Source organism: Diadema setosum, chromosome 15 (assembly GCF_964275005.1).
Source record: "Diadema setosum chromosome 15, eeDiaSeto1, whole genome shotgun sequence".
Lineage (NCBI taxonomy): Eukaryota > Metazoa > Echinodermata > Echinoidea > Diadematoida > Diadematidae > Diadema > Diadema setosum.
Window position 1 is genome coordinate 1958870 of NC_092699.1, and position 26588 is coordinate 1985457.

At 38.9% G+C, this 26588-nt stretch overlaps 2 protein-coding genes across 2 annotated transcripts in view; one reads left to right on the plus strand and one right to left on the minus strand.

Annotated features, from left to right (window-relative positions):
* Positions 1–13915, plus strand: part of LOC140238746 (uncharacterized) — a 33613-nt gene extending 19698 nt beyond the window's left edge. Inside the window, exons 9-15 of the mRNA XM_072318642.1 lie at positions 1778–2056; positions 8091–8169; positions 8831–8941; positions 9496–9593; positions 10853–10936; positions 11372–11716; positions 12507–13915. Of these exons, the coding sequence (XP_072174743.1) occupies positions 1778–2056; positions 8091–8169; positions 8831–8941; positions 9496–9593; positions 10853–10936; positions 11372–11716; positions 12507–13915 (2405 nt within the window). The remainder of the gene's footprint in view (positions 1–1777; positions 2057–8090; positions 8170–8830; positions 8942–9495; positions 9594–10852; positions 10937–11371; positions 11717–12506) is intronic.
* Positions 13916–17336: 3421 nt separating this feature from the next.
* Positions 17337–24725, minus strand: LOC140238430 (cytochrome b5 domain-containing protein 1-like). The gene is made up of 4 exons (XM_072318337.1): positions 24566–24725; positions 22900–22976; positions 21909–22127; positions 17337–20674 (listed from the first exon to the last, which is right to left on the minus strand). Exons 1-4 carry the CDS (start codon positions 24681–24683, stop codon positions 20444–20446), a joined length of 645 nt encoding a protein of 214 aa, XP_072174438.1. The 5' UTR covers positions 24684–24725; the 3' UTR covers positions 17337–20443.
* Between the last annotated feature and the right edge of the window lie 1863 nt (positions 24726–26588).

Here is a 26588-nt window from a genome sequence, read left to right on the forward strand (position 1 = left end):
TTCATTTTTCAAGTGTGAAAGCCACTCCATATTCAAGTTTAACTACTGTTATTAATTTCATTATTATTATTGTTGTTATTATTATTGTTATTATTATTATTATTATTATTATTATTGTTATTATTATTATTATTGTTATATTATTGTTATTATTATTATTATTATTATTATTATTATTATTATTATTATTATTATTATGATTATTATGATTATTATGATTATTATTATTATTATTATTATTGCTATTATTATTACTATTATTATACTTGGCATTTCCATAGAACATTACAATAATCACAAAAACTGATAGGAATAAACTGAACTCAAAACAAAACGAAAGGGTTAGGTTTCTATTGAATTTGACAGATGATAAACAAATGATGGAATTTAAAAGTTGATATGTTTCCATGAAGTGATGATAACGGTATGACAACAGATATGCAAATTAGTTGAGGTGAGGATGTCATAATTTATCAATGACCCTTACACAAATATTCACTAGATTTCTTCATATTTCTCAACAGGAAATAGAAATTGGGGGAGGGTATCCTCCCCGTCTAATTGTAGAACTGTAACAACTTGGTAATAATGACAGTTAAAAGAGGAAGGGATGTAGCAGAATTATTCATGATATAATTTTTGTTTTTTTGTACTCTCCTCTCTTGTACCAAATCAGTGTAAATCTCTCTCTCTTTTTTTTTTTTTTTGTTAAAACGGTCCACTACTCTATGTTTCTTGACTTCTATTTTGCATAATAATTACTGTGTCAATGTAAACACGGAGAAGGCGTTCTCTGTAAGACCAGAATCTGGAAGTGGCTAGGGACAGGGTATGTGCTGCCAATAATTTAACTACACTTGTATGTAAATTTTTTTTGAAGCTTTCTGACATGACGTCATGTCTGTGTTATAATTTACAAGTGGCACATGAGATTAAAAAAAAAATAATAATAATATTGCATTGTCAAGGTTACAAGTATTCCTGATTCTGTAGAAGGCTCCTTGAAAGAAATATATTCTTCAAGTCCTAAAAAAAGGAATCATAAAACCTTACTGATTTGGAATCTTTTGTACTGGAATGCATGTAAGACATTATTTCCCTGAAAGCCCTTTGGATCTTACCTGAGTTTGATTTGTGAATGTTAGCAGCCCTGTGCTGCCCACACTTGTCAATACCATCATGCAAAGTTAGGTCATTTTCTATACACAGCTACAGAGAAGTTCTACTAGTGAAGTATGACACAGGTGTGCATGCGTGAAGAAAATTTTACCACTAATCGCTACTTTGTATTTAGCATATCACTCTGTGGTCAATGGCAGTCCGTCCATGCAGACCAAGAGGTGGACGTACATTTTGTACGTTGAGGAATTACCAAATGGAGGATTTTCATGCACATACTTGGAAGGAGGTTGCTTGTGTTTAGTAGAATTGCATCACACCTGCTGTAAGATGCTACCTTCTGTTATTACTATGGTATCAGGGTTAGAGTGACCTGACCGAGACCTCTGCTTTGAATAGACTTTCTGATGTCATGTTAGGACATGCTGAATATCTAATTGTTAGAACTTTGTAAATGGTGAGATTTTATCCCGAATTCACCTTTTTCTAGCTTTGATATAATTCCTATTTGTATTGCCTTCATAGATAGCAGTTTGTTGCACTATTCCCTTGGTAAAAATATCCTAAAATACACAGTAATTACAGTTCAGGTAGTAGTAGTACTGTAAGGGTGTTTAGCAAACATCCGGTCAGTATGTCCAGTGATCTCTGTCCACAGGTCACGGTGCCGACGTGCGATGCGTGGAGTGGCACCCCCACAAGGGCATCGTCGTGTCTGGCAGCAAGGACTCCCAGCAACCGGTCAAGCTATGGGACCCTCGGTCCGGCGAGGCCCTGGCCACCCTGCATGCCCACAAGTCCACCGTCATGTCTGCCAAGTGGAATATGAATGGGAACTGGCTGCTGACCGCGTCTCGTGATCACCTGTGCAAGCTGTTTGACATCCGTATGATGAAAGAAATGAATACCTTTAGGGGTCATAAGAAGGAAGCTACTGGTAAGACCACAGAGATTTTTCTCCTCTCCACCACTAGAGGGCAAACTATATAATCATGTCAGTGATTTCATAGGGGCTGACATTACCCACTTAGTAATGGTGGGCTTTGCGTACTGAATACAATGCGTATTTGAACTTTTACGCGAGTACGCACTTCTAGATTTGGCTGCTCCTTGGTTCGCTCGTTTGCTAGTGTGTTGGCACGAGGGGTGAGCCTACCGCCTTGTCGTCTTCCAGTGCTCCCTGTGTGCTCTTCACAAAACAGTAGTACAGGGCTTATGCATACTCCGCACTCTAGTACTTACTGGGGAAAAGCTCTGTGGGTAAGACTGACTACAAGGACAAGGTGGCAGTGACCACTTGAAGGTCACAGTCAGTTGCCTACTCCTTAAAGCCTTTAAACAAAATCTTGCAAGAAAGTTTGGAAGAATAACAGATTTGGAAAAAATATTGAAAAAAAAATATGATCCTAAAATGATAGTTAGTAGGCCAACTTTTGGCTTAGTGTTTATGACATGAAGCGTTGCGTGTAAAGAAAAGACTGAATTTTTTTTACTCTGTTCTGCAAGAAGCTCTAGCATACAAGCTAAGGGGAATCGCAAATACACATGGTGTACTCTATGAGTTTGTATGATGTACCTGGCAGTACTGCTTTGTCAAGGCTACACAACAATACCCATGGATTCCCTCAGGCAATGACTCCCTCTGTCCTTCTATAGGTAGATGTGATGGGTAATACAAAACACATAGGTTTAACCATGCCTTCAGTCAATTCAAATTAATCATATAGAGACATTTCTTTTGAGCTCAACTACACTGAAGCTTTGATTCAGTCACAAAATCAACCATGCTGATGCAGAAAAATCTGAACAAATCTCAAATAAGACGAGACATGAAAACTCGTCACATTGAGGACGAGTTAGGTGATACGCTTGTGGTCATCAGATGACGGTCATCTGTGATCGACAAAGAAAAGAATGTGATATAGGCACCTTGAAGTTATATTGAGCGTGCATGCGAAACCGTTTCTGTAACCACTCGGCCACGGGTCATCCACGGAAATGGTAAGACAAAAAAAAAAAACAATGTATAGATATAACAGGGGGAAAGTCAATGCCCACTCAACTAACGTGGCCTGGTGAACATCTATTGCATTGCTAGACGGAGAAGCGGCCCTGTAACGACTGAGGTCACTATGCCATTTCTGGCAACTTGGGAAAAATACGTCCCGCAGACATAAAACCTATAATCGGCTGGTTTTGATACCTTGCCTTTAATCACAATTTTCAGTGTAATGACGTCATCAAATTACAAAACAATGACATCGTCTTGAAAGACAATTGTTCAAAGTACAACACCTCAGTCGTCGTCATTACATACTATGATCGGTTTGACAAAGTCAACCTGCAAAATGTTGCTGCAGTCGAAGCAATGTGGTCTCCAACACACAAAAAAGAGGGATATGGCGTGTGTGTGTGTCTGTGTGTGTGTATAGGTGCGTTTATATATGAACGTGATTTCTACATGGACGAATATGTAATACAAAATTGAAGAAAAAAAAAGTAAAATAAAAAAAAAATGTTTCGTGATCTTGTGGGGTTCGAACCCGCAATCTCGCGTCTCTGAGACGGCGCCTTTAACCACTCGGCCATACGTCTCGACGAGAAAATATGGGGAACGTAAACTTATGTATGTGAAAGATACATGGGGAATCGTTTTGTCCACATTCCATTTTCATTTTCAGTTTTAAACTGCAAAATTGTCAATCTGATGAGGAGATTTCAAAGAATAAAATGCATGATTACTGCAGCTTATTGTCTCAGCTACAACATACTAAAGTTTCAGAGGAAATGAAGCAAAATCAGCTGAGATAAAGGTGCTTAAACGTTGTTAAGTCAATTCATGCTTTAAAAAAAAATCACCTCCCATAGACAATACACGTAAACTTGTCCGATTTTGCATCTTTACCTTTAATCACAATTTAAGGTATGATTACGTCATCAAATATCAAAAGCATGACATGGACTTAAAAGGCAAATGTTCAAAGTACAACATATCTGAATTTGGGATAATATTGAGCTTAAACAACAGAGATACGAGCAAATGAATGTCAGAAACAGTACCTTAAAAAAATTAATTCCACTTTTTTGATTTCAGATGACGATATGATGACGTCATATTGTAATTATGGAAATAATGATACTTGAAACGTTATTTTCAATTCATATACTTTTGTAATATGCAATAAAAACATAGGGTCACCTGACGTTTTAAAGAGCTATGGCGAAATAAACAAAGACATGTTTTTTCACTATATTTGCACATAGATGCGCACGCGAAATTTCAACTTTGACGCCAGTGCATTGCTTTGTTATTTGTCAAAATCGATCAGAAATCAATGGATATTGTTACTCAAAGTATTAGGAATCCAGATCAGTCAAAAAATGTGCATTTTCATGTTACTGACGCGCTGTGCGCGCGAAAATGCGCGGACGGACGCGCACGCGCAAAATTGTTTGAAATGCTTAGAATTGTCTGAAACTTCGAGATTTCCCATTGGAAAGTTGTTTTGAGCCTTTTAAATGTTTGACGCGCGCTTACGCGTCCTAGATGACGTCCTAGGTAATTAGCATCAGAGTAAGAAAGATAGAGCGTGACCTGAACTTTATGTCCACAAAAACTGATACAGAAAGGACCTTTAGTTATGAAGTTATGATCGATCATGTAACATGGTCCGAAAATCACAAAATGGCGCCTAGATGACGTCATAGATACGTTACTGTCATGAAAACCTTATTGTGGCTAGATATTGTCATGAGACATGTTGACTGAAAATGTCATGTTACTCCGTAATGTCATTCTTGAGATATTGACGACACAAAATAGGCCAGAAAGAAAGAAGAACGAGACATGAAAACTCGTCACATTGAGGACGAGTTAGGTGATACGCTTGTGGTCATCAGATGACAGTCATCTGTGATCGACAAAGAAAAGAATGTGATATAGGCACCTTAAAGTTATATTGAGCGTGCTTGCGAAACCGTTTTTGTAACCACTCGGCCACGGGTCATCCACGTAAATGGTAAGACAAAAAAAAAAAAAAAACCAATGTATAGATATAACAGGGGGAAAGTCGATGCCCACTCAACTAACGTGGCCGTGTGAACATCTATTGCATTGCTAGACGGAAAAGCGGCCTTGTAACGACTGAGGTCGCTATGCCATTTCTGGCAACTTGGAAAAAATACGTCCCGCAGACATAAAACCTATAATCGGCTGGTTTTGATACCTTGCCTTTAATCATAATTTTCAGTGTAATGACGTCATCAAATTAATAAACAATGACATCGTCTTGAAAGACAATTGTTCAAAGTACAACACCTCAGTCGTCGTCATTACATACTATGATCGGTTTGACAAAGTCAACCTGCAAAAGTTTGCTGCAGTCGAAGCAATGTGGTCTCCAACACACAAAGAAGAGGGATATGGCGTGTGTGTGTGTCTGTGTGTGTGTATAGGTGCGTTTATATACGAACGTGATTTCTACATGGACGAATATGTAATACAAAGTTGAGGAAAAAAACAGTAAATAGCTAAGTATTTTGTTTCGTGATCTTGTGGGGTTCGAACCCGCAACCTCACGTCTCTGAGACGTCGCCTTTAACCACTCGGCCATACGTCTCGACAAGAAAATATGGGGAACATTATGGACTTGAAAGACAGTTGTTCAATATATAACACATTCATCGTATGTTGTCAGTTTGCTATTGACATGACGATCTATCACACGATGATGAGGCAGGTATTATAACCTGTATGAAATTATTATAGGCATGGTTATCAAATTCCCCTAAAATTTCCTTATAATTGCCTTATTTTTACACACAGTTATGCTATCCCTTTAAACTCGTCACAGTTTAATTAGAATCATTAACATCATACATTAGTACCATATTCAGTTCCAAAGCTGATCACGTTTGCTAATTAATTGGGATTAATTGTCTAGAATGTGTCATATGGCCAACCTGTATACACACGTATACACACACACACACAATGCTAAATGTATGTATCAAACATCTGTAACACAACTTTGAACTTACTGTAGGAATTATCGCTGCACTTATCATTCATACTTTTTATCACCATCTGAAACTCCACAAAAACCACTAATTGACAAATAATCATCAATACAGAAGACTGACTTAAAGGAACAATGCAAATACCTTTTTTACAATGTATAGCTTGTTACATGTGTAAATCAGCACAAAGTAACCACGACTACATTGTGTTACTGAATTGATATGAACAAATTTCATTTTATTACAATATACTATATCAGTTTAAAAAGCCCAGCCTGCAAAATTTTGCAGCAGTCGAAGTAATGCAGTCTCCAACGCAAAACAAAGGTATACTGTGTGAGTGTGTGCGTATAGGTGTGTTTACATGCAAACGTGTTTTCTACATGGACGAAGGTGTAGTACTCCATTGAAGAAAAAAAAAGTTAAAAAAAATAATTATTTTCTTTCGTGCTCTTGTGAGGATCGAACCCGTACGTGTGCAACCTCATGATTTCTGAGACGACGCCTCTAACCGCTCGGCCATTCGTCTCGACGAGAAAATTAGAGGAACGTAAACTTATGTACGTGAAAGATGAATCAGGAATCGTTTCGTCCGCATTCCATTCTCATTTTCAGTTTTAAATTGCAAAATTGTCAACCTCATGAGGATATTTCAAAGAATAAAATGCATGATTACTGCAGATTATTGTCACAGCTACAACATACTTAAGTTTCAGAGGAAATGAAGCAAAATCAGCTGAGATAAAGGTGCTTAAACGTTGTCAAGTCAATGCATGGTTTCTAAAAAAATCACCTCCCATAGACATAACACGTAAACTTGTCCGATTTTGCGTCTTTACCTTTAAACACAATTTAAAGCATGATGACGTCATCAAATTTCAAAACTATGACATGGACTTGAAAGGCAAATGTTCAAAGTACAACATATCTGAATTTGGGATAATATTGAGCTTAAACAACAGAGATACACCTGTACGAGCAAATGAATGTCAGAAACAGTACCTTAAAAAATTTAATTCCACTTTTTTTATTTCAGATGATGATATGATGACGTCATAATGTATTCATGGAGATATTGATGCTTGAAACGTTATTTCCAATTCATATGTTTTTGTAATATGCAATAAAAACATAGGGTAACCAGACGTTTTAAAGAGCTATGGCGAAATAAACAAAGACATGTTTTTCGCTATATTTGCACATAGACGCGCACACGAAATTTCAACTTTGCCGCCAACGCATTCCTTTGTTATAGGTCAAAATTGATCGGAAATCAATGGATATTGTTGCTTAATGTATCAGGAATCCAAATCTGTCAAAAAATGTGTATTTTCATGTTGCTTACGCGCACTACGCGCGAAAATGTGCGGACGGACGCGAACGCGCGAAACGCTTAAAATTGTCTGAAACTTCGAGATTTCCCATTGGTAAGTTGTTTTGAGCCTTTTAAAAGTTTGACGCGCGCGTACGCGCGCGTAATAATGTCCTAGGTAATTAGCATTAAAATGTAAGATAGAGCGTGACCTGAACTTAATGTCCACCGAAAATGATACAGAAATTACCTTTATTTATGAAGTTATGATCGATCATGTAACATGGTCCGAAAATCACAAAATGGCGCCTAGATGACGTCATAGACATGTTACTGTCATGAAAACCTTATTGTGGCTAGATATTGTCATGAGACATGTTGCCTGAAAATGTCATGTCATTCTGTAATGTCACTCTTGAGATATTGATGACACAAAATTGTCCAGAAAGAAAGAAGAATAAAAAGAAATAAAGAGAGATTTTGACAATCACAATAGGTGATACGCTGATAGCGTATCACCTAATAAGAAAAAAGACAGATTTTGACAATCACAATAGGTGATACGCTAAAAGCGTATCACCTAAATATTATGCAATATTTTTCCGTGTATTATTCATTTTTTTATTTTTCTAACAAACAGCCATAGCCTGGCATCCTGTGCATGAAAACCTGTTTGTGTCCGGTGGCTCAGATGGTGGGATTCTCTTCTGGCAAGTTGGGTGAGTGTGTCTCTTCTTTCTAACACTAGGCTGTGGATAGACAGAAGAGGGCAGTATTCCCCTTTACTTGGCCATGGGTCGACTGAAGAGGGCAGTGTTCCCCTTCTGTGGAGTAAATCAAAACGCTTGAGCCAACATTGATCTGACAGACTGTGAAGTGATTGTTACATTAACCCTGAATTTGGTACTCATCAGCGCTATTCTAATTTTATAACATCAAATTGATCAGAGCTACTGAGGATTGTCGTTCAAGTTTCCGTATGTTTAATATCATCCATACTTTCTGAACCTCATGGATTGCATATTGGCTAGAACTATCTTTGGACAGAAAGGAATGAAATGAGTCTACTAGAATACTACTTCTGCTTGATATTATGCTTCCAGACATCAATTTGAAATATAAAAAAAGGTATTAAACTGTTTAAAAAAATATTGACAACAACGACAATAGCAACAACAATAAAAATCCACCCAAGAGCCCCAAATCAGCTGTTTCAACTGAAAATGCAATTTTGCAGGCTTACAGGTGAATATGGACCTACATATCTTCTTTTTGGGTTTTATAATGCACAGTCATACTTTATACTATTGCCAGATTGATAGCTGCTGGACTTATGTGTGAGTGAAAGTTGTAAATGTTGTCTTCCCTCCTACTGTCTAGGAATGAGAAGGAGGTTGGAGGGATTGAAGAGGCCCATGAGAGTATCATTTGGAGTCTAGCTTGGCATCCCCTGGGTCACATGCTGTGCTCTGGCTCCAACGACCACACAACGTGAGTAATGCCGCTTCCCAACTCATGTATCATATAAAAATTATCTTAGTTTGCTTCAAAAATGCCTATTGTAATTTTAGTGTTCTTGTTTTTGTTTTTGTTTTTTACATTATGTTGTACTTTTTTTTTTTTTTGGCCACAAATACTCCAGGTTTCATGGACAATACTGCTTTCCCAAATAATATTACTAAAAAAAAGAAAGAAAAAAAAAGAAGAAGAAAAAAATAAGAAGGCTTTTCAGCGCTTAGAATAATGCATTGCTGTTTGCAATATTTGGATCTTCGTCTCTATAGGCTAGACCCGTGGATGGTTCAATGGTAGAATCCTGTGATCTGACAAGCTCAAAAGCCTCTTTCGTTGTCTTTCTGATGAAACGTTTGGGAAGTAAAAAAAATTACTATTAAGAAAGCAAAACCTGTGATGGCAGTGCTGTTAATGGAAACTAGTATTTTTGCTAATGATTGTATACATTTTGGACATGCGTTTATACATTTATATGTGCAGTTTTTTGAATATGCGTTTTTCAAATGTTTCTTTGCTATATTTTTTTTCAGGAAATTCTGGACAAGGAATCGGCCAGGAGATAAGATGAGGGATAGGTACAATCTGAACACCCTTCCCATCGGGACGTCAGAGGACCTCCTGGAATACGGTAAATGAACCTTGAGTTTCTGTGAAATAGTTTTGTAAGGTGTTGGTGTGCTCTGTTAGGCTACACGAGAGTGCTCTAGGGTGATTCTGCTTCAGTTCATGATTATGATAGACATTCAAACTAAGTAATTATTTTGATTTTGATGCAACTATTAGCAGATGGTACGCTTGGTCTAAACTTTATCTGCAATTTGGAAATCATGTTCTTGCCATCCTGAGGACGGTGAGAAAATGCTTACAGAAAGGTTGAGATTGACTAGGTCCTTTTCTAGACCACACTCACATCCAAGGAAGACTGCATGGTTTAATATGTGACCGTGCACCTCAAAACGAACATAAAGTCGCACACACTGATTTCGCGTGAGGACTGAGAATAAGTGAAATGGGTCAACCTAGCCGAACTTGACTTTTTCATATTTTCTGAAAGAACGGGTCTTCTTTTACATTATGCTAAAATTTGGTATCATAAAATGGGCAGGAAAGTGTGTTTTTCAGCAGTTTATCTCGAACATTTTTGGAACAATAGTGTGATTAGGTGTGTCTTTAGAATCCCTTCTTCATTTCTGAAAAACCTTGTCCACACTCTTCACTTTCAACTCTAATAACTTTTGAAAAGATAGTGCTACTGCTTTGAAAGTTGGCATTAATTATGGACAGAATGTGTTAATGAGGCATGCTTAATTTCAGTTCAATCAGATAATCCCTTCATTGTTGTTACTCTGGTGGTTTACTTCCTGTTTTTTGTCCCATTCATCGCACAGCCAGCACGGTCTGGTAAAGATTAAGCGCTTGAATAGACACTGTACTTCAGAGCCTCTTTTCTCAGTTCACACTTTTCTTGAGTTTGTGCTTTCTTTCCAATATTTAGCTAGGTTAGGAGAGTCCATTTGATTTGAGTTATACATAATCTTAAAGCTTAAAGTCTGCTCTTTCAGAATATGGTCTTAACTAAAAATTCATATCTGGCGACTTTTTGTCTGTTTTGAGGTGCAGGGTCACATATGAAACCATCCACCAGTGAATATTACCACCACTACCTTCACAACCACCATGCATACTTCTGTTATCACTGCTACTTCTATTACAAATGTCATTATTGCTTCTACTACCACTACAGTTATTTTTGCTTCTAGTACCATGTCCGTTATTCCTATTTCTAGTATCATTTCACCTGCTTTATGAAGGATCATTGTGCCTTTAGACATAAGTGTGTAAATGTTCTTTGTACATCTCTATTATCCCTACAATCTGTGTCTGTAGATGATGACACGACATCACTTCCTGTCATCCCTGGGATGGGTCTGGAGTTTGGTGTCCCAGAGCACATGAGGAAGGAGGAACCTGGTGAGTTTAGAAGAGCAACTTTAATAGGGAAAAGCATTTTGAATCTGGAAAGTTAATTCAATGTTTTGTGAAGGATGCATGTTGTACATTCTGAGCTACCACAAAGCAAACTAAGGCCAGGACTTGAAGCCAAAACATAGTTCTCATATGCCTCCAGAATTGTGGATTATTGGTCCAAAATGTATGTGTATGCATAAGAAATATGTGAAATAACACTATAATATCACAATTTCAGTAGATATTGATGAAAATGTTAAATATTAGCCGAAAAGGTTTGCTAGAAGTCCACAATTTCAGAGCTTACCTGATCATGGTTGCTGTGTAATTTATCATGATCAATTATAGATAATTAGCAAAATGGCCACAGCAGTATCCATCCATCTTCTTTGTTAATAATTTGTATGTGTATGTTTGTTGGTATCCTTGTTGCCATAGTTGTGGCACCTGTGGTGGAAGAGACCCTAGATACCTCCATCCCAGGCCTGGACTCCTCCATTGAGGAGTTGGAACAGCTGAAACCCAAGCCGCAGCGGAAGGTCCCGTACGCCCGCCCCGTCCCCCAGACCTTCCAGGAGGAATGGGAGGCTAACAAGGCACCGGGCGTCGCCCCAAACATCGAGGAGGAGCGGCGGAAGAAACGGGAGGAGGAGGAGCGGAAGAAGAAGGAGGAGGAGGAGAAGAAGAGAGCTGAGGAGGAGAAGAGGAGGAAGGAGATGGACCTGAAACGGGCCAAGGAGAAGGCAGATGCTTCGGGGCTTGTCAACATTCCAGACTTTGGAGGTATGTGTGAGCTTCGTTGGCATGTGCTAAATTGCCGCTTCTGCCATGCTTTGGTTTTAGCACTGTGGATCAACCAATCAAAACTTTCACAAACTTTCACTTCATTTATGCCAACAGGTGGTTGAGTGATATATGTTAATATGTTCTTAACATAAAATTGATGGTCATACCTGTTTGCTTGGAGGACAGAAAAGTCACTTTCTTTCAGTTTTTAAAGTATCTGCATGATAACCTGATGAGAAAATTTAAAATCTATGATGTGCATGTCATCGTACAGTGACCATATTAAACAACATGTGGATGTACACGGCTGGTATGTGGAGTTTGTAATGGTTCCAAACTGAAGTGAACTGTTTATCTTTAATTCAAGAGGCCTACTTTGAAAGGAGGCAGCATGATCTTTGATATGCTGTGAAAATCCAAACTTTCATGCAAGTAATCTTGCCCAGCTGGATAAGATGAATTTTTTGCATGATTTTGATGTTTTAGACAGTCACAACGATTGAACTTTGAACTTTAACAGTATAATGAGACCAGTGCTAGCTGCCATGCATTGTAGAAATGTATGGACTATCAGAATCCTTACAGAACATGGCTTGCCACAAATTTGGAGATTATGGTTGTATTGTTGATGTACCCTCCAAATTGTAAAAATATAGATTCTTGTCAGGGTTTCCTTTCAGCCTGATAAGAGATCATTGTTGGTTATTCAAGGGTAGATAGTGCTGGTATGGACAAACTGTACTGAAAGCTATTACTGATTGGTGTAAATCATTTGTTTTTATCGCAGGGAACCCGATAGAAGTAATTAAATTCATCGCCAGGACACAAGGGCAAAATGCTGCTCGTGAGGCACTGGTGAATGTCATCCAAGCCAACCTACCAGCAGGCACGGTCCTTCCCATTCTGAAACCTAACCTGAACCCGATCAATGTCCTCCATGATGCTGGCCACATCCCACCTGATCTGGCTGCCAAACTAAAGCAAGAAGGCTTCCTCCCTGCAGACACCTCTGACAACCAGCAAGGTCCCAAGCAACAGAATGGCAGTCGCGGCAACTTTAACAAGGACAAACGCTCAGAGAGACCCTTGCCAGCGCGCATTGCAGCGTTGCCAATCGCTGTTCCACCACTGAAACAGGAGAAGAAAGCGCCAGCAGAGAGTAGCAACAACTCAAGTGGACCTGATGCAAAGACTGAGAGTGCAAGTGCTAAGAAAGTGCCAGGGGAGCCACAGAGCCAATCAGGAGCACCGAGCAAAGGACTGCTCGGGGAGAAGCCCAAGCCTGGAGGTCTGTTGCCAGACCCTGGAAGCCAGGGAGGACTGCTGCCACAACCAAAGCCGGCCGGCTTGCTGCCTTCTCCGGGAATTCCCCCAACATCACAGCCACTCATCACAGCTCCTCCAAAAGAACCTTTGCTTCACACAGTGGATGCTCAACCTAATGTTGGCCAGGGAGATGTGGACCTGAGGAAGGCACCCCTGATTGGTGATGTTGATATGAGGCAGGCAACTGATGTGAAGAATCCTTTGCTTGAACAACCAGGTGGACCTGCTGGGGGTCCATCAATGAGACCCATGCCTGGTCCAGATGGGGCCAGAAGGAATGGACCAATTGTACGCTCTGGTGAAGATCGCGATGAGCGCTTTACTCCTGCGGGGGGAGGGGATGTTGATTTTCGGCAGGAAAAATTTGGTGACAAGGACATGCGACAAAGCTCAATCCAACGTTTCAACGGTCCCACCAGTAGGGTTTTTGAGAGTCAGCAAGCTCAAGATGTCGATAGTAGGTTTCCAGTGGACAGTACAACCCCTGGAGGGGTCCCTGGCAAGGAGGACGAGGACCTTCGCAGGCCACCATTATTGCCCCTTGACGGTGGCCAAATGAGGACTAGAGAAACTCAGGACCAGGATTTCAGACAAGGAGGTCCTGGGTTTGCAAACCCAGCGAGAGACTTTGACGAGAGGTCCCTGCCTCTCCAGGACCACGAGGAGTTCCCTCCCTTGCCCCACAGGAAGCGAACGTGGGAGGAGGGGCCGGGAACAGGGGAGGAGGACCCAGGATTCATGGGAGGGGATATGGCTGGGGGAAGGGGTGGGGGGATGATGGGAAGGGGGGCCTTTGGACCAGGGTCACAAATGGGATTCAGAGGGAGGGGAAGAGGGTGGGGGAGAGGGATGGGTAGGGGAATGTGGTAGCTAGCACTACCAGGAATTCAGTGGCAGAGATCCGGGAGAGGTGTGTCTAGCTGCAGGTGCATGTGACCAAGCTAAAACCCTTTGTGAGAACAGGGTTGAGATGAATCAATATTCAACTCACTCAACCTGTCATGATAATTATGGTGATCACAGGCATTGGTGAGAAACACCCTGGGCCTCTACTTACTTGTATCATCCTCACAGTATGACAGCTTGCAATGTCAAGATTTCCAATGGATGGTAATGTCTAAGGACTTTTACTCCATAAAAGGGTTATTACTCAGAAAAGAAACAAAACAAAACACCTCATGTACAGAATTCAGAGAGTCAGCAAACATTCCCTTGCTGGAAATGTATTGTTAGTACAGTCAACCTCTCATACTTTGACATTAGGGGGCATTTCAGTAAGCATTTTGTCAGATATATATATATTTTTTCTTCTTTTTTTTTTCTGACAGATTTGCTCTCAGCCAATCTGATGCAAGGATTTCATTAGCTTGAAACGGTTTGTCAGAAAAATATGTGACAAAATGCTTGATGAAATGCCACCAAGATCACTTATCTTGAAGGCAAAAAAAAAAAAAGAAGAAGAAAAGCCACATAGTCCAAATTTGAATGTGTTGAGGCAATTTGATGTACACAGACCTTGAAATTCATGTAAGTTAGACCATTCCCCCCCCCCACCCCAAGAAAAGAAAAACCCCAAATCACTCCTCCTTCAGTCATTAAAATAAACTTGATACATATGAATTGAACGAGCAGTGGGTATAAAAGTCACAAACCAGTCAGGGCTATAAGTGCTGTTGATGTTTATTATCCTAAAAGTCCCGTACAAATCATTCTGGGTATGAGAGAAATTTGTCGTCCAAAATATTACAGTAGTTTTGGAATTTGCAAAGAATAGAGAGCCATTTCTAGTGTGTTTTTCTCCTATTTCAGGATCTTGGTTTAGAAGCCCTCCTGATGATAAATGGATCAGTTAAACTGATAGAGTTTGTGTGATGTAAATGCTGGTAATAACAAGAAGGGCAGCATTAATTGATCATGAATAATTCCTACCAATTGTGAACTTTGGCTTGTTTTATTTTTCTTAAGGTCACTCATTTCGTGGCAGTCTTACTCAGTCTGCCTTGATGTTGAGAAACTATACCACTTTAACCCTTTCAACAAGTAAGTGCCCTTTTGTACAGTAAATACAGATGAATGCTTTCAAAGACTGCATTAGAGCAAGATTTGACATGCTGTGCCCAGCTAAAAGTTGTGACGAAATGCTTAAGAGATCTCAGCTAGAAGTGTGTTACTTTATTGCTGCTGAAATGCATCAAAATATGATACACTGTATGTGGATAATGAGTATTGCCTAAAGTGTGTTTTCACACAAAGGAAACTAATCCGTGGAGGCTCGGACACAATTCATTTCAGGAACCCTGGAGATGTACTGTTATTAGCTCCACATGGAAAAGGAGTGTAATGGCTGTGGTTTAGAAATTGAAGCTGCTCAGTAAAAGATCATCCCAAAGTAAAACATACAGATGTATTTTATCTGCCATCAGGAGAATACAGATTAATTCAGGGACTGCCAAAGTTTACCCCCCTGTGATGACAGATGGAATGGAAGATATAACGTTTATTAAAATTCTCTCACCTTTCGTGTCCATGACCTGGGCATGTAAAGACCCCATACAGTTTCCCAGGGAGAAAAACTCTGAATTCTCACACGGCATTTGAGACAAAGCTGGTAAACGCAAATTTTAAACTACAATTCTTGTACCATGTTCAAGATGGCTGTAGAGGCAATCAAACAAAGAGTGGAAGAAGTTTCATAAAATCTAGACCTTGAATTAGGAAGTTATGAGATTTAAAAGATTGAATGTTGAACAAAATGGTGATATGTTTACCAACGACTCATGCAGATTGTAAATGCTAATGTTATGGCATCACAACTTTGCCAATTACATACGATTTCAATCGAATTTCTTTACTGATGTAGGTAGAGGGCTAGATTGGCGACCAAATGTTTGATTGTACATTTGATATTTTTACTAAAAAAGTGAAAGAGATGTGAGTAAGATAGCATCACCTCTGCTGATCTGTGCATGTGGTTGCAAGCAAGATTTGTTGGAAACATTAGACCTCAAAATTCCCAACTTTCTTTTTCTCAGTCCTGCTCGAATGATAACTTTCACATTCCCTATGCCTGATTTTCCTCTATATAAAAGGAGATTCTATCTTGATGTCATGTTGCTTTGTGTGAAAACAGACAAATTAGAGAAGTACATGTACATGTAGATCGATGAAAATTTTAAGAAAAATTCAGACAAAGCAAATTTGTGTGATGCAGGTGTTGAGCAGTTCTCCATTTGGTTTGTAAACATAAATTCGCCAATTTTAAATTTTCTCACATACTTCGGCACAGACAGAACTCAGCCACTGGGGAGGACATACAAAAACCTATTACTCTCACTATATACCAAAAACAGGTTTTGAAGAAATTTTTCTCGGAAGAAAAATGGAAATTGGTGAATTTTTGTGTACAAACTGAATGGAAAGCTGCCTAACCTACATCACAGAGAGTTGTCAATTTGACTTACTCTCTAAACTTTATCAGTTTATAGCTTTGTGTGTGTGTGTGTGTGTGTTCTGATTTTTTCTGAAATTGTCACTCCTCTACAGATGTACTTCTCTGATTTTTGTGTCTTTATAACAAAGCAAGGATGTAATTTCCCTTTAGTGAAGACAGCCTCAGTATGGAGCCTTCTACTGCTATGATGTGATCTTATTTTACACCCTATGCCCATTTTTGCAGTCAGGAGTAAGATAGGATAAGATTCATGTTACCTTCTGTTCTCACGGAATGCTACTGCTCTCACTCTGTTTATTGTTGTGGCTGTCTTTAAGGTCTCTGCACAGATTATCAAAAAATATTGTCAAACCAGAAGCATTTGTGGCATAAAACTTTCTCACGTTGGAACCGACTACCTTTTTTTTTTCTTCTTTTTTTTTGCCGCAAGAAATTTTCGTGAATTGCCAGTGGCATTCAATGCATTCAGATGACAAAACCGTTCACATGCATTTCACTTTAGCAAATTTTGGCTCCTTGCAAAATTAGCAAAGTTTCATGCACGAGGAAGCTTCTGGTTTTACAGTATTAAGAAATGTTGGAGATAGATGCGAGTATGTGAACACAAGTATTCTGGATTCATGCACTAAATGTATTGTGTATCTCTGGCCTGATCAGTTGTATATATGAAAATTGAATGATTTGCTATTTCATATTTTGTAAACATAATCATGATATGGCTCACTTGAAGACAGGAAGTCAATTATTTGTACAGACAATTCTCTGTAAGAGTTGAAGCTTGTTTAGTCACACTTCAGGTGACATATTAAAAACCAAACCTGTATGTATGTCAAGTACTTTTGTACACTGGCATTTTATTATTATTTTTTTTTTTTTTGCATTCTTAAAATGTACAGGAATTGATACTTCAAACATGTTGCTTGCATATTTGGTCAAAAATACAACTCATACATTATAATGCTCACTTGAGTGTAAAAACAAAACAAAACAAAACAAAACAAAACAAAACAAAACAAAAGCAGTACCATGTACCCAGAATAAAAAAAATCACAATGCCATCTACTGTTCATGCATTAACACAGAATGTGACTTGCTGTAGTCAAAGATGCAATGAATGTACTGTATTGTTGATTGCTGTGTTGTGTTTCAATGCAGTAGTTTCTCAGACTGAGATCAGGGAAATATACTTGTGTGTGTGTGTGAACTGCTAAGTTATCATACAAGTGTCTTGCATTACTGTACAGAAATACATGGTACATTAATGAAAATGGAGCTAGCAAGTAGAGCTATTACAAAAAATCACAAAGCTGAAATAAATTTGATTTCGGAAAATCACACCAAATCATATGAAGTCTTAAGTTGCACTGATACCTGCACTGAAAAATACATATATTTTATTCACAAACATATCTGATAGAATATTACAACCTGCAACAAATCCATGTACAAATATTTACAATATGCAAAAAAAAAAAAAAAAAAAAGGAAAAGAGAGAGAAAAATACTACAGTAATGCAGAATAGGCATATCTGGGAATCGAATAGAATCATACTGAATGAATGCAATGAATCTTGTAGAATCTTGTAGCCAGGATGACCTTCAGATTAGTAATGTGCAATACTCTCATTCAACATAGATTTTCTCTCATCGGTCACTCATCGGAAGCAAAGTTAATCACTTCCAGCCACCCATCGTAGTGTATCGGATGACAGTCTGATGAATCTGACTTGTGTTGGTCGCCTATCAGGTCAGTGTCGGACACGTCGGGCGGTGATCCGATGAGGCAAGATCATCCGATGAAGATCACACGCAACATGTCCGACACTGACTCGATAGTCGACCAACCAAGTCAGATTCATCAGACTGCAATCCAATACACTTTGGTGGGTGGCCAATGAGTGACCAATGAGAAAAGAAAATTCTGTGGAATGTGGGTGTAATATTCTTAATACTTTGATAATCAACATGGCATAAAGTTGTATTTTTTTACTCAAACTTAGCTGATATCAAATCAGCATAGTGGTCATAACAGAGAACTCCTCCTTCAGATGCCAATTTGATCCCAGTGACTGGAGTAAGGAGCTCTTTGAGGACAACGACTATTAGTGGCAAAAGAAAGGTGGTGTGACATTTGCTCCTGTGACATTTGCACAGCAGTACACCTGACTGACCCTAATCTTTACACCCTCTTTTCTTCCTTTTTTACGACTGCACCTCCTAGTTCTCTTTTTTTCGATCACCTTTTGACTGGTTTAGGATGGTCCAGTTTTAAAAAGTTACCATTTTAACAAGCTATATACCATTTAAAAACTCAGTTTACTCTTTTAAACTTATGTAGAAAAGTGTAAATTCACTTTGGCCTACTTTTTGTTGGTTTTGAGCAAGGGGGTCACATATTAACTCTCAGACACTGGCTATTTAAAATTGTAAGCTAATTGAATGAGGAATTCTCCATCTCAAGGGAAGAGGTGGCAGGTCAAAGGGTATGAACAAACAACAACTTATGACATGTACTCTGAGATACAGTCTCTACCCTCTTCTATAGAGAGCTTTAGATTTGTGACACGGACATTTAACCCGCTGAGGACGGATTGATTTTGCTACAACACGCATTTCCCATAGACACCTGCCCGAGTATACTTGGGACTTGTCCTCAACGGGTCAAGACAACAATTGCTTTGGTCGTTCTCCTCTCTTTCTGCGTCGTGGTGCAAAGTAGCTATAGATTACATGAGGATGCAGCCTATACAAAGTAAAATGGTGCCCCATATTATCATTGCATCAAGTAGTTCTCTGTGGTGTGAATTTGAGCAAACGCACAAACAGCCCAGAACCGACCGTGCAAAGTCAGATGATGCAAGTCGATATAAGCAAATTTGTGCATGCGCAGAACAGTCCTTTTTTCCTCTGAATATCTGCATTGCAAAAATCTAAAGCTCCCTAATGTTGAATTAACAAAGGGCACTTCTGCACAAAACACAAAATTGCATATTGTAATAAAATAAGGCAATATAGTGCACCCAGTACTGTACTATTCCACGCATTCATTTGACAAGCCATGCAATCTGTGGTTTCCTAGTGGCATGAAAATATTTTACACTCTTGTAAAAACAAGCACAACAGAAACAGTTCAGAAAGAATCAAGTGAACGATAAGTACCATACCATCAAGTTGAAACAGATATTCGTTGTATACTAGTAGCTGCAGAAACCGGCAACAGGTGGGATGGTTTACTTTACGGAGACAGCTCAGCAAGGATCTCCTCAAACAGAACCATGTTATTTGTTGTTCAGTATGTTGTAGCAAGCATTACATAAAATTTATAATTTATATCATATGTAATTTCTATCACTATAAGGCACAACTCTCAAGTATCAAGCTATTTTTGTGCCACACAATTATACGAGTATGAGTACGCCTACATACATCTAGCTGAAATGACCATGAGAAGCAGCAAACTGGCTTGGTACAATGTAGTCCTACTCACATGACCCAAGTCATTGCTTTCAAATCAGAATATTGTTCTCTGTGAAGATTAAAGAGATTGTGCCTTACTTTGACCAGAAATCACTTTCAGCCGCACAAATCATTACTAGTTATTAAAAAACTGAAGCAGAATTCAAGTTTCTCTGTGCTAGTCAATCTTGTGGTATACTGAATGCAAGTGGCTGATAACAGCTGCTGGTGATATCTATGCAAAGAATCAATATTAAAGCTGTGTTATAACCGAGACAGAGGTGGGTTAAGGAATGCACCAAGAGTACTTTACAAGAGTCAAAATCAAGACTGCAGAATAACAGAAATCAGAAAACGAGATTGCAGTGACCCACTGTATGTGCAAAAAGTCTCCAACCCTGTTTGGGACTACTGCATGTCACCATAAGAACAGTATGAGCTATATTAAATATTTCTAACAGCTGGACGTCAAAGAGTTCGCCAAATTCTCCTCAGGCTTCCGTGAGGTCATCATTGAAGTAGAGATGTATGGCGCGGAGGAACTCGTCGTCATTCATGCTCAGTTTGTAGAAGTCTTCGTCCTCGTCCGTGATGCCGTTCTCCTCCAGAGTCTTGTCCATATCCAGGTTCTGGCCTTCGTACTTCCAGGTGTAGCTGGCGGCATGCTGGTTCCACTTCAGATACCGCTGGAGAATCTCGTTCATCGTCTCCTCAGAGCACACCTGATTCAGTTAGAGATAAGAAGGCTTACTAAGTCTCAACTCTTCTTCTTCTTTCTTCAATGTCAAATCAACACACAACACAACTGTACTGAACATGTCATTGAATGTGGTTTAATAAAGAATGGTGCATCTGCCACTACATTTCCACACATCCAATCAACGAGCCTTACTATGTATGGTTCCCTTATGGTACGAGAATAAACAGGGAACTTGTTGATAAGATTACTTGGTGTATATTTGTCAGTACTAGTCAAATAGAGCCATAGAGTTTTGCTTCTGTAATGGGTTTCATTATGATTACAATGCAACAAGCACAATCTATTTTTATGTGGGGATTTTAAGACTGCTGTAAAGTCATAAGAACTCATACATCTGCCCCCCCCCCTTCCCCCATTAAATGGGAAAAAAACCCAACAACAACTCAAGAAAATGTAAATTCTACTTTTGGGAGTACAGCATGTTTAAATCCTCCTACAATAGAAAAGTACACTGAAAGTACTCTGCTTAGGGTAGGAAAATGGATGATGACAGCACAATCATGTACTTTCTTCCAGCAAAACTACAACCTATTGATAATCTTTGTTACATTACAACTAAGACACTCATAATGGTAACACCAGACATCAAGAGCATTGGTGATTTTTTCCCCTTTTTTTTTGATAATCTATCATTTGTTTTGGTGTTCTTAATCCTACAAGTGTACTACTTTTTATGAAAATGCAAGTAGTGATATTTTCATGTTTACAGGTCACTATATTAAGTACACACAAGAGCTGTAATACAGAGAAAGGGCTCTCTGTGTATTTTCAGTAATGACTGCAGAGGTTGCCTTAGCGTATACTTCATCAACTCTTTTCCCTATAACAAATCCAGCCTTGATTTATAGGCAGATGCATCATGGAAGAAAACTTTCTCTTGCATAGTATTTCAGAAATTGAGACAGGCAAGACAGTTTAGTGAGTTGATGTCTTTGTGATGAAAAACAACAGAGACAGAATGAGAAATACTGACAATCACTTTTCAAGAGAAAACATGACAACTTGATACCATGCACAAGATATATGATGCATTCCTGATATTGAAGGCAATAACATTTATCATGACTTATCATTTACTTCCATTTCATGCAGTTTGCAAATTGCACCAAAAAAAAAAAACCCACCAAAAAACAAAACAAAACAAATATGCGCTGCAGTGTATGGCATCAACAGTCCATCCCGGTTGGTCATCTCACCTCAATAATTTGTTCCTGGGAGGTCAGTGTGTTGATGATTTTGACTGTCCTCGTCTTCTTGGACAGAATGCCGATGCAGTAGCTCTCGTCTTTCCACCAGGGGCGGCCAAAGTCATTGGCCCAGTCCGTCCGGGGGCACGGAGGCGGAATGTGCACAAAGCGGCCATGAGGGGCGAAAGGGAACATGCACTTTGTCACAGGGTCGACATGTGTTCTGATCTGTAGAGTAGGAGGGAAAGAAGGTTGATGAGTTAACATTTATAAAATCTTTCAAGAGTTGTATCGAAGACCTGGCACACACATCATTCTATAACAGAAGTCACTATGATTGTGCTAAAGTAATCACTGTAGCTAACTTCAGTCAAAATAAGTCATGGAAGTGCTAAGAATGCGGGATCATTATCCTTAACGCACTGTCTGCCTTAATTACAACTATAAAGCAGTTCTAAAACTTTTGGCAAACGCTTATATTCAGCCTCAGTTACTTATTACAAATGTGACCCACCATGTCGAAAGGATCCGAAAGTCACTGATGGTTGAGCGGAGAAAATCGAGTTTGAAATCAGATCATCAAAATCGGTCAAAACCATCAACTTTCTGTTTTTGGCAGAATTTTGTAGTCTAATTTAATGTTTCTTCTATCACCTGCCCAAATTTCGAAGTGATATCTGGGCCTTCCCTTTATTATGATTGTATTGGAATGCCGATTTCCTAGACCACTCGACATAATCTCATAAAACCATTGATATCTCTGCAACCAAGTACTTTCTTTAGTCATGTTATGTTTAAAATTAAAGCAGAAGAGTAAAGGAATAATGTCACATCATTTTGAGAAACTCAACTTCCCCCAGCTTTCGGGTCCTTTTGTTGTAGCAGGTCACAAATACTAAACTATAATTAGCTACATAATCAGTGATGTAAACAAAATCTAAACACTGGTGATAGTTGAAGACTTTATTCAATAGGAGAAAAAAAAAAATGGGATACTTACATCTTGTGTTTTTCTGTCAAACCAATGCGAGATATCTTTCCCTGCACAAGCAATGATGGGCTTCAACAGTACACTTCCTGCAATGGTGACAGACAATTTCACAATGATGAGAGTGAATATTTCCTACAACGGTACACAGTGTACATTGCGAATCATTCTGAATCGCAATGCAGCACAATGCAGATTACGACATTTTTATGTGATGAAAAATGATTTGATTTCTTTCCTGAGAGATCAAATTTGAAAAAACAAAAAACAAAAACAAGCTCTACCACCAGGAAGAAGCAGTAGGCCTACATGTAATTCAAGCAATCTGAAAAACAAAACAAAACATGAAACTAAAAACTCTAGAAAGAGCCATGATAACTTACAAACCTGGAACAGCAACTTTTCTCTATACAATTTGTAGGCTTACTCTAGACAATCTAGAGGCTAGAACACTTTAGAAACTATGTTAAGATTTAACATTTGACCACAATTTGAGATAAGTGCCTTTGCAGACACCTGAAGGTTATTTTTTTATTATTATCTTGGAAAACAGCTCAAAACGGTAAAAACGAAATTCATATGGACCAGTCCAAACAGTTCAGCTTGTCCCTTTCACGTTTTTAGTGTTTGTAACTCTAGATTTTCTAATGGTTAGATATAGCTTAAATTAGGGGGCGGTAGAATCCCTACATGGTATCATTACACACACACTGACGAATTGCTCACTGATTGTACGTAGGGGCCTAGGCCTAGAGTTATTCCAGAGGTTTTTAATGTGTTTTCAGGAAATGTAAAGCTACCATGTATACTTGGGTGACCCGCACCTCGTCATAGTTAATGTTTGCGCATATTTGAATCACATTTCGCCACTGAAATTCTTTGAAATCCAACTCACATACAGGAAAAATGCTGAAAATTCCAATGGAATCACAAGTTCACTGATCGATATCGAAAATTTGCAGCTATCGTCATCAAATGCGAACAATGAGAAAAAGTTGCACGCTAAGGAAGGGGCCCGCAACTCATCACACGCGCTCCCATAGACAAAGCACGTACAAGACGTGTACGGGTGACCGTGATGCTCCCATAGACATATGACTCTAGGGCCTACAACCCTACACGTAAAACTGCGTGCGGGGACAGTTGTGATACATAGACTATATTACACGTGATCTATTCCGATTAAAATTTCAGATTTTTGCGAAAAACTGTTTGGTTTTCACCACAATTTGCTTGGTTGTGGTAGCCCTGCCAAGTTTCAAGCGTACTGAACACAGTCCAGGGCATAAATTTTTGTTTAGTGCGCTTAAAACAATTTAAGCGGGGTGACGGTATTCGGGCCCCTGACGAGGTGCGGGCACCTCACTATACCAATGCACTAGAACTAGCACTAGGCCCTAGTAGTAGTAAGAGAAGTTAGAGCCTAAATGATACAATGATAACTAAGGGTGGTGATATGGCTCAGTCGGAAGAGTGTCTGCCTTTGTCTCGTTTGAATCCAAGGACCCAGGTTCGATTCCTGAGTACATGTAGGGCCTACTCTAACGCTAGACGGCGGCGGCACGTCTTGCTTTGCACTTGGCACAATTACCACAACAAAACCGAATATCAACACACACGAATTGCGATTGATGGGACTGAGTAGTCGACGGACACGTTTGCCTTTCTCATTTCTTACCTTCATACTTTTCACAAAGTGGGGTAAGATCATAAACTTTTCCCAGAAATGAAATCCAGATGTCCTTTAGTGTGTTGTGTACTAATACTTCATTCGGAGTATAGTATTTTGGCCTCATTTTAGCGGTTGGAATTTCTGATATACGACGTCGCAGTGGCTTCGCTGTTGCCAAGAAACAAGAAACTATGGTATCCGTAAAAGCAAAAAGTTAGATAGACTCACTGTGTGGAAAGCTTCGCACAGACTGTCCATTGTTGCAATCAAGTCTCGGTTTCGTACAATCAAGGAGCTTCAAGAAGCTCCTTGGTACAATGGCAGTTTTGCAACTACACTGTATTTCTTTTTCTATTTTACACATTTACTCACAAATATCACTGGGAACAATGCATTTGACATGCCAGTGAATATATTCATCCCTGAGAATAAGCCGTCGATCTTGATTATTTTTTTTTTTTATTATTATTCAAGAGTGAAAAGGAATTTGGTAATTTAACTTCTCGTCGCAGACGCAGAGTGTAACATAATCGCAGCAGACACGGAATGGGGAGGGTCGCCGAGGGGAGGTATAATTTCATCCTTCGCTATTAAAAAATAAGAATTATTGCTATGATTTATTAGTTTTGTTTTTTTCTTCTCTTTTTCCTCCCTTACCATGTAGGCACCTATCTACTTCCGTGTAGTATGAAAGTCCACTTTGGAATTAATGCAGACTTAATTTGAACATACGCAAGCTTATAACTTGTTGATTTTTTTTTTCAGTGTTAATCCTCTCAGTCTATGCTACTGTTGTACTGTCTTCAATCAGTGCTACACAGTGTGTGTGTTTGCATGCCGGATGATACGTGTACATGTATGTGTGTGCGTAAAAGTGGTAATATGGGTGTGTTATTATTCGTTGTGCATTTCTATATACGTTATACAGCACACTACAAGTAATATAAGTAACAGAGACCCGCACACAAATATTTTGCATGTGTGTGCGTGTATCTGTCTGTCTGTCCCCCTGTATGTCTATCTCTTTAGGGTAATATTGAAATTTTGCAATGTTTATTGCTGTTATTGGATTTTTTTTGGGGGTACGTTTTATACAGCTATCATTTATTCTACATTTAAAAGTGATAGGCCCTATGTTACTTACATAAAACATGAATAATGCTTTAGGCCTCTGCTAACATTTTCGGGATGTTTGCTTCTGCTTTCCCCCGAATTTCTTTATTGTTGCCCACTTTAAAGGTGCTGCTTACCATTGGGAGAAGAGTTTCATGTTCGAGATTATTATTTGATGCATAAAAGGCCTAATGTCAGGGGCGGATCCAGGAATTCCGTAAGGGAGGGGCGCACAAACAACACAGTTCTGGTGCTACTTCCGGGTTTCATCCCATTCTTAAATCTTTTTTTTTTTTTTTTTTTTTTTTTTTGCTTAATCTCTTTTGTTTTAGCAAAAATAAAGAGGGGGCGCGCGCCCGGTGGGTCCCTCTCGGATCAGCCACTGAATATGTAGGTCAGTTGCATCACAAAGCAATGAATGTACATCCCCAAGTACGAAAATTTCGTAATAAAGCCTAAATATAAGGATATATCATTATTTTCCCCACTAAACCATAACTGTACAGACGATTTAGTCAATAAACTTTTGTTATTGTTCACATTTTGTATAACTAACAATACTTAACATTGATTATACTGATTAATTTTTTAACACTGTTTGTTTCTATCCCTAACTCACATTTGAGAACTATTTTGAAGCACTAAAGCTGGGTCTTTTTGTTTCATGCGCAAATGGTAAATAATGCCTTTAATCCTAACCTTTGCATGTCGAGAGTAAGGCAACACTTGATTGATTATTTTATCACTGCCTGTTATCATTTTTGCTGTAATGCGGAAATCGTATCTGACCTGAGCAACAGCAAACTTCTCGCTTAGATTTGCCGGAAATGGAAAGCTGGACGGAAGATTAATTTGATTTCTTTCAACCCTCGGTAAGATCGGGTTCATGGAGTGTTCAAGGTTTAGATAGTACAGC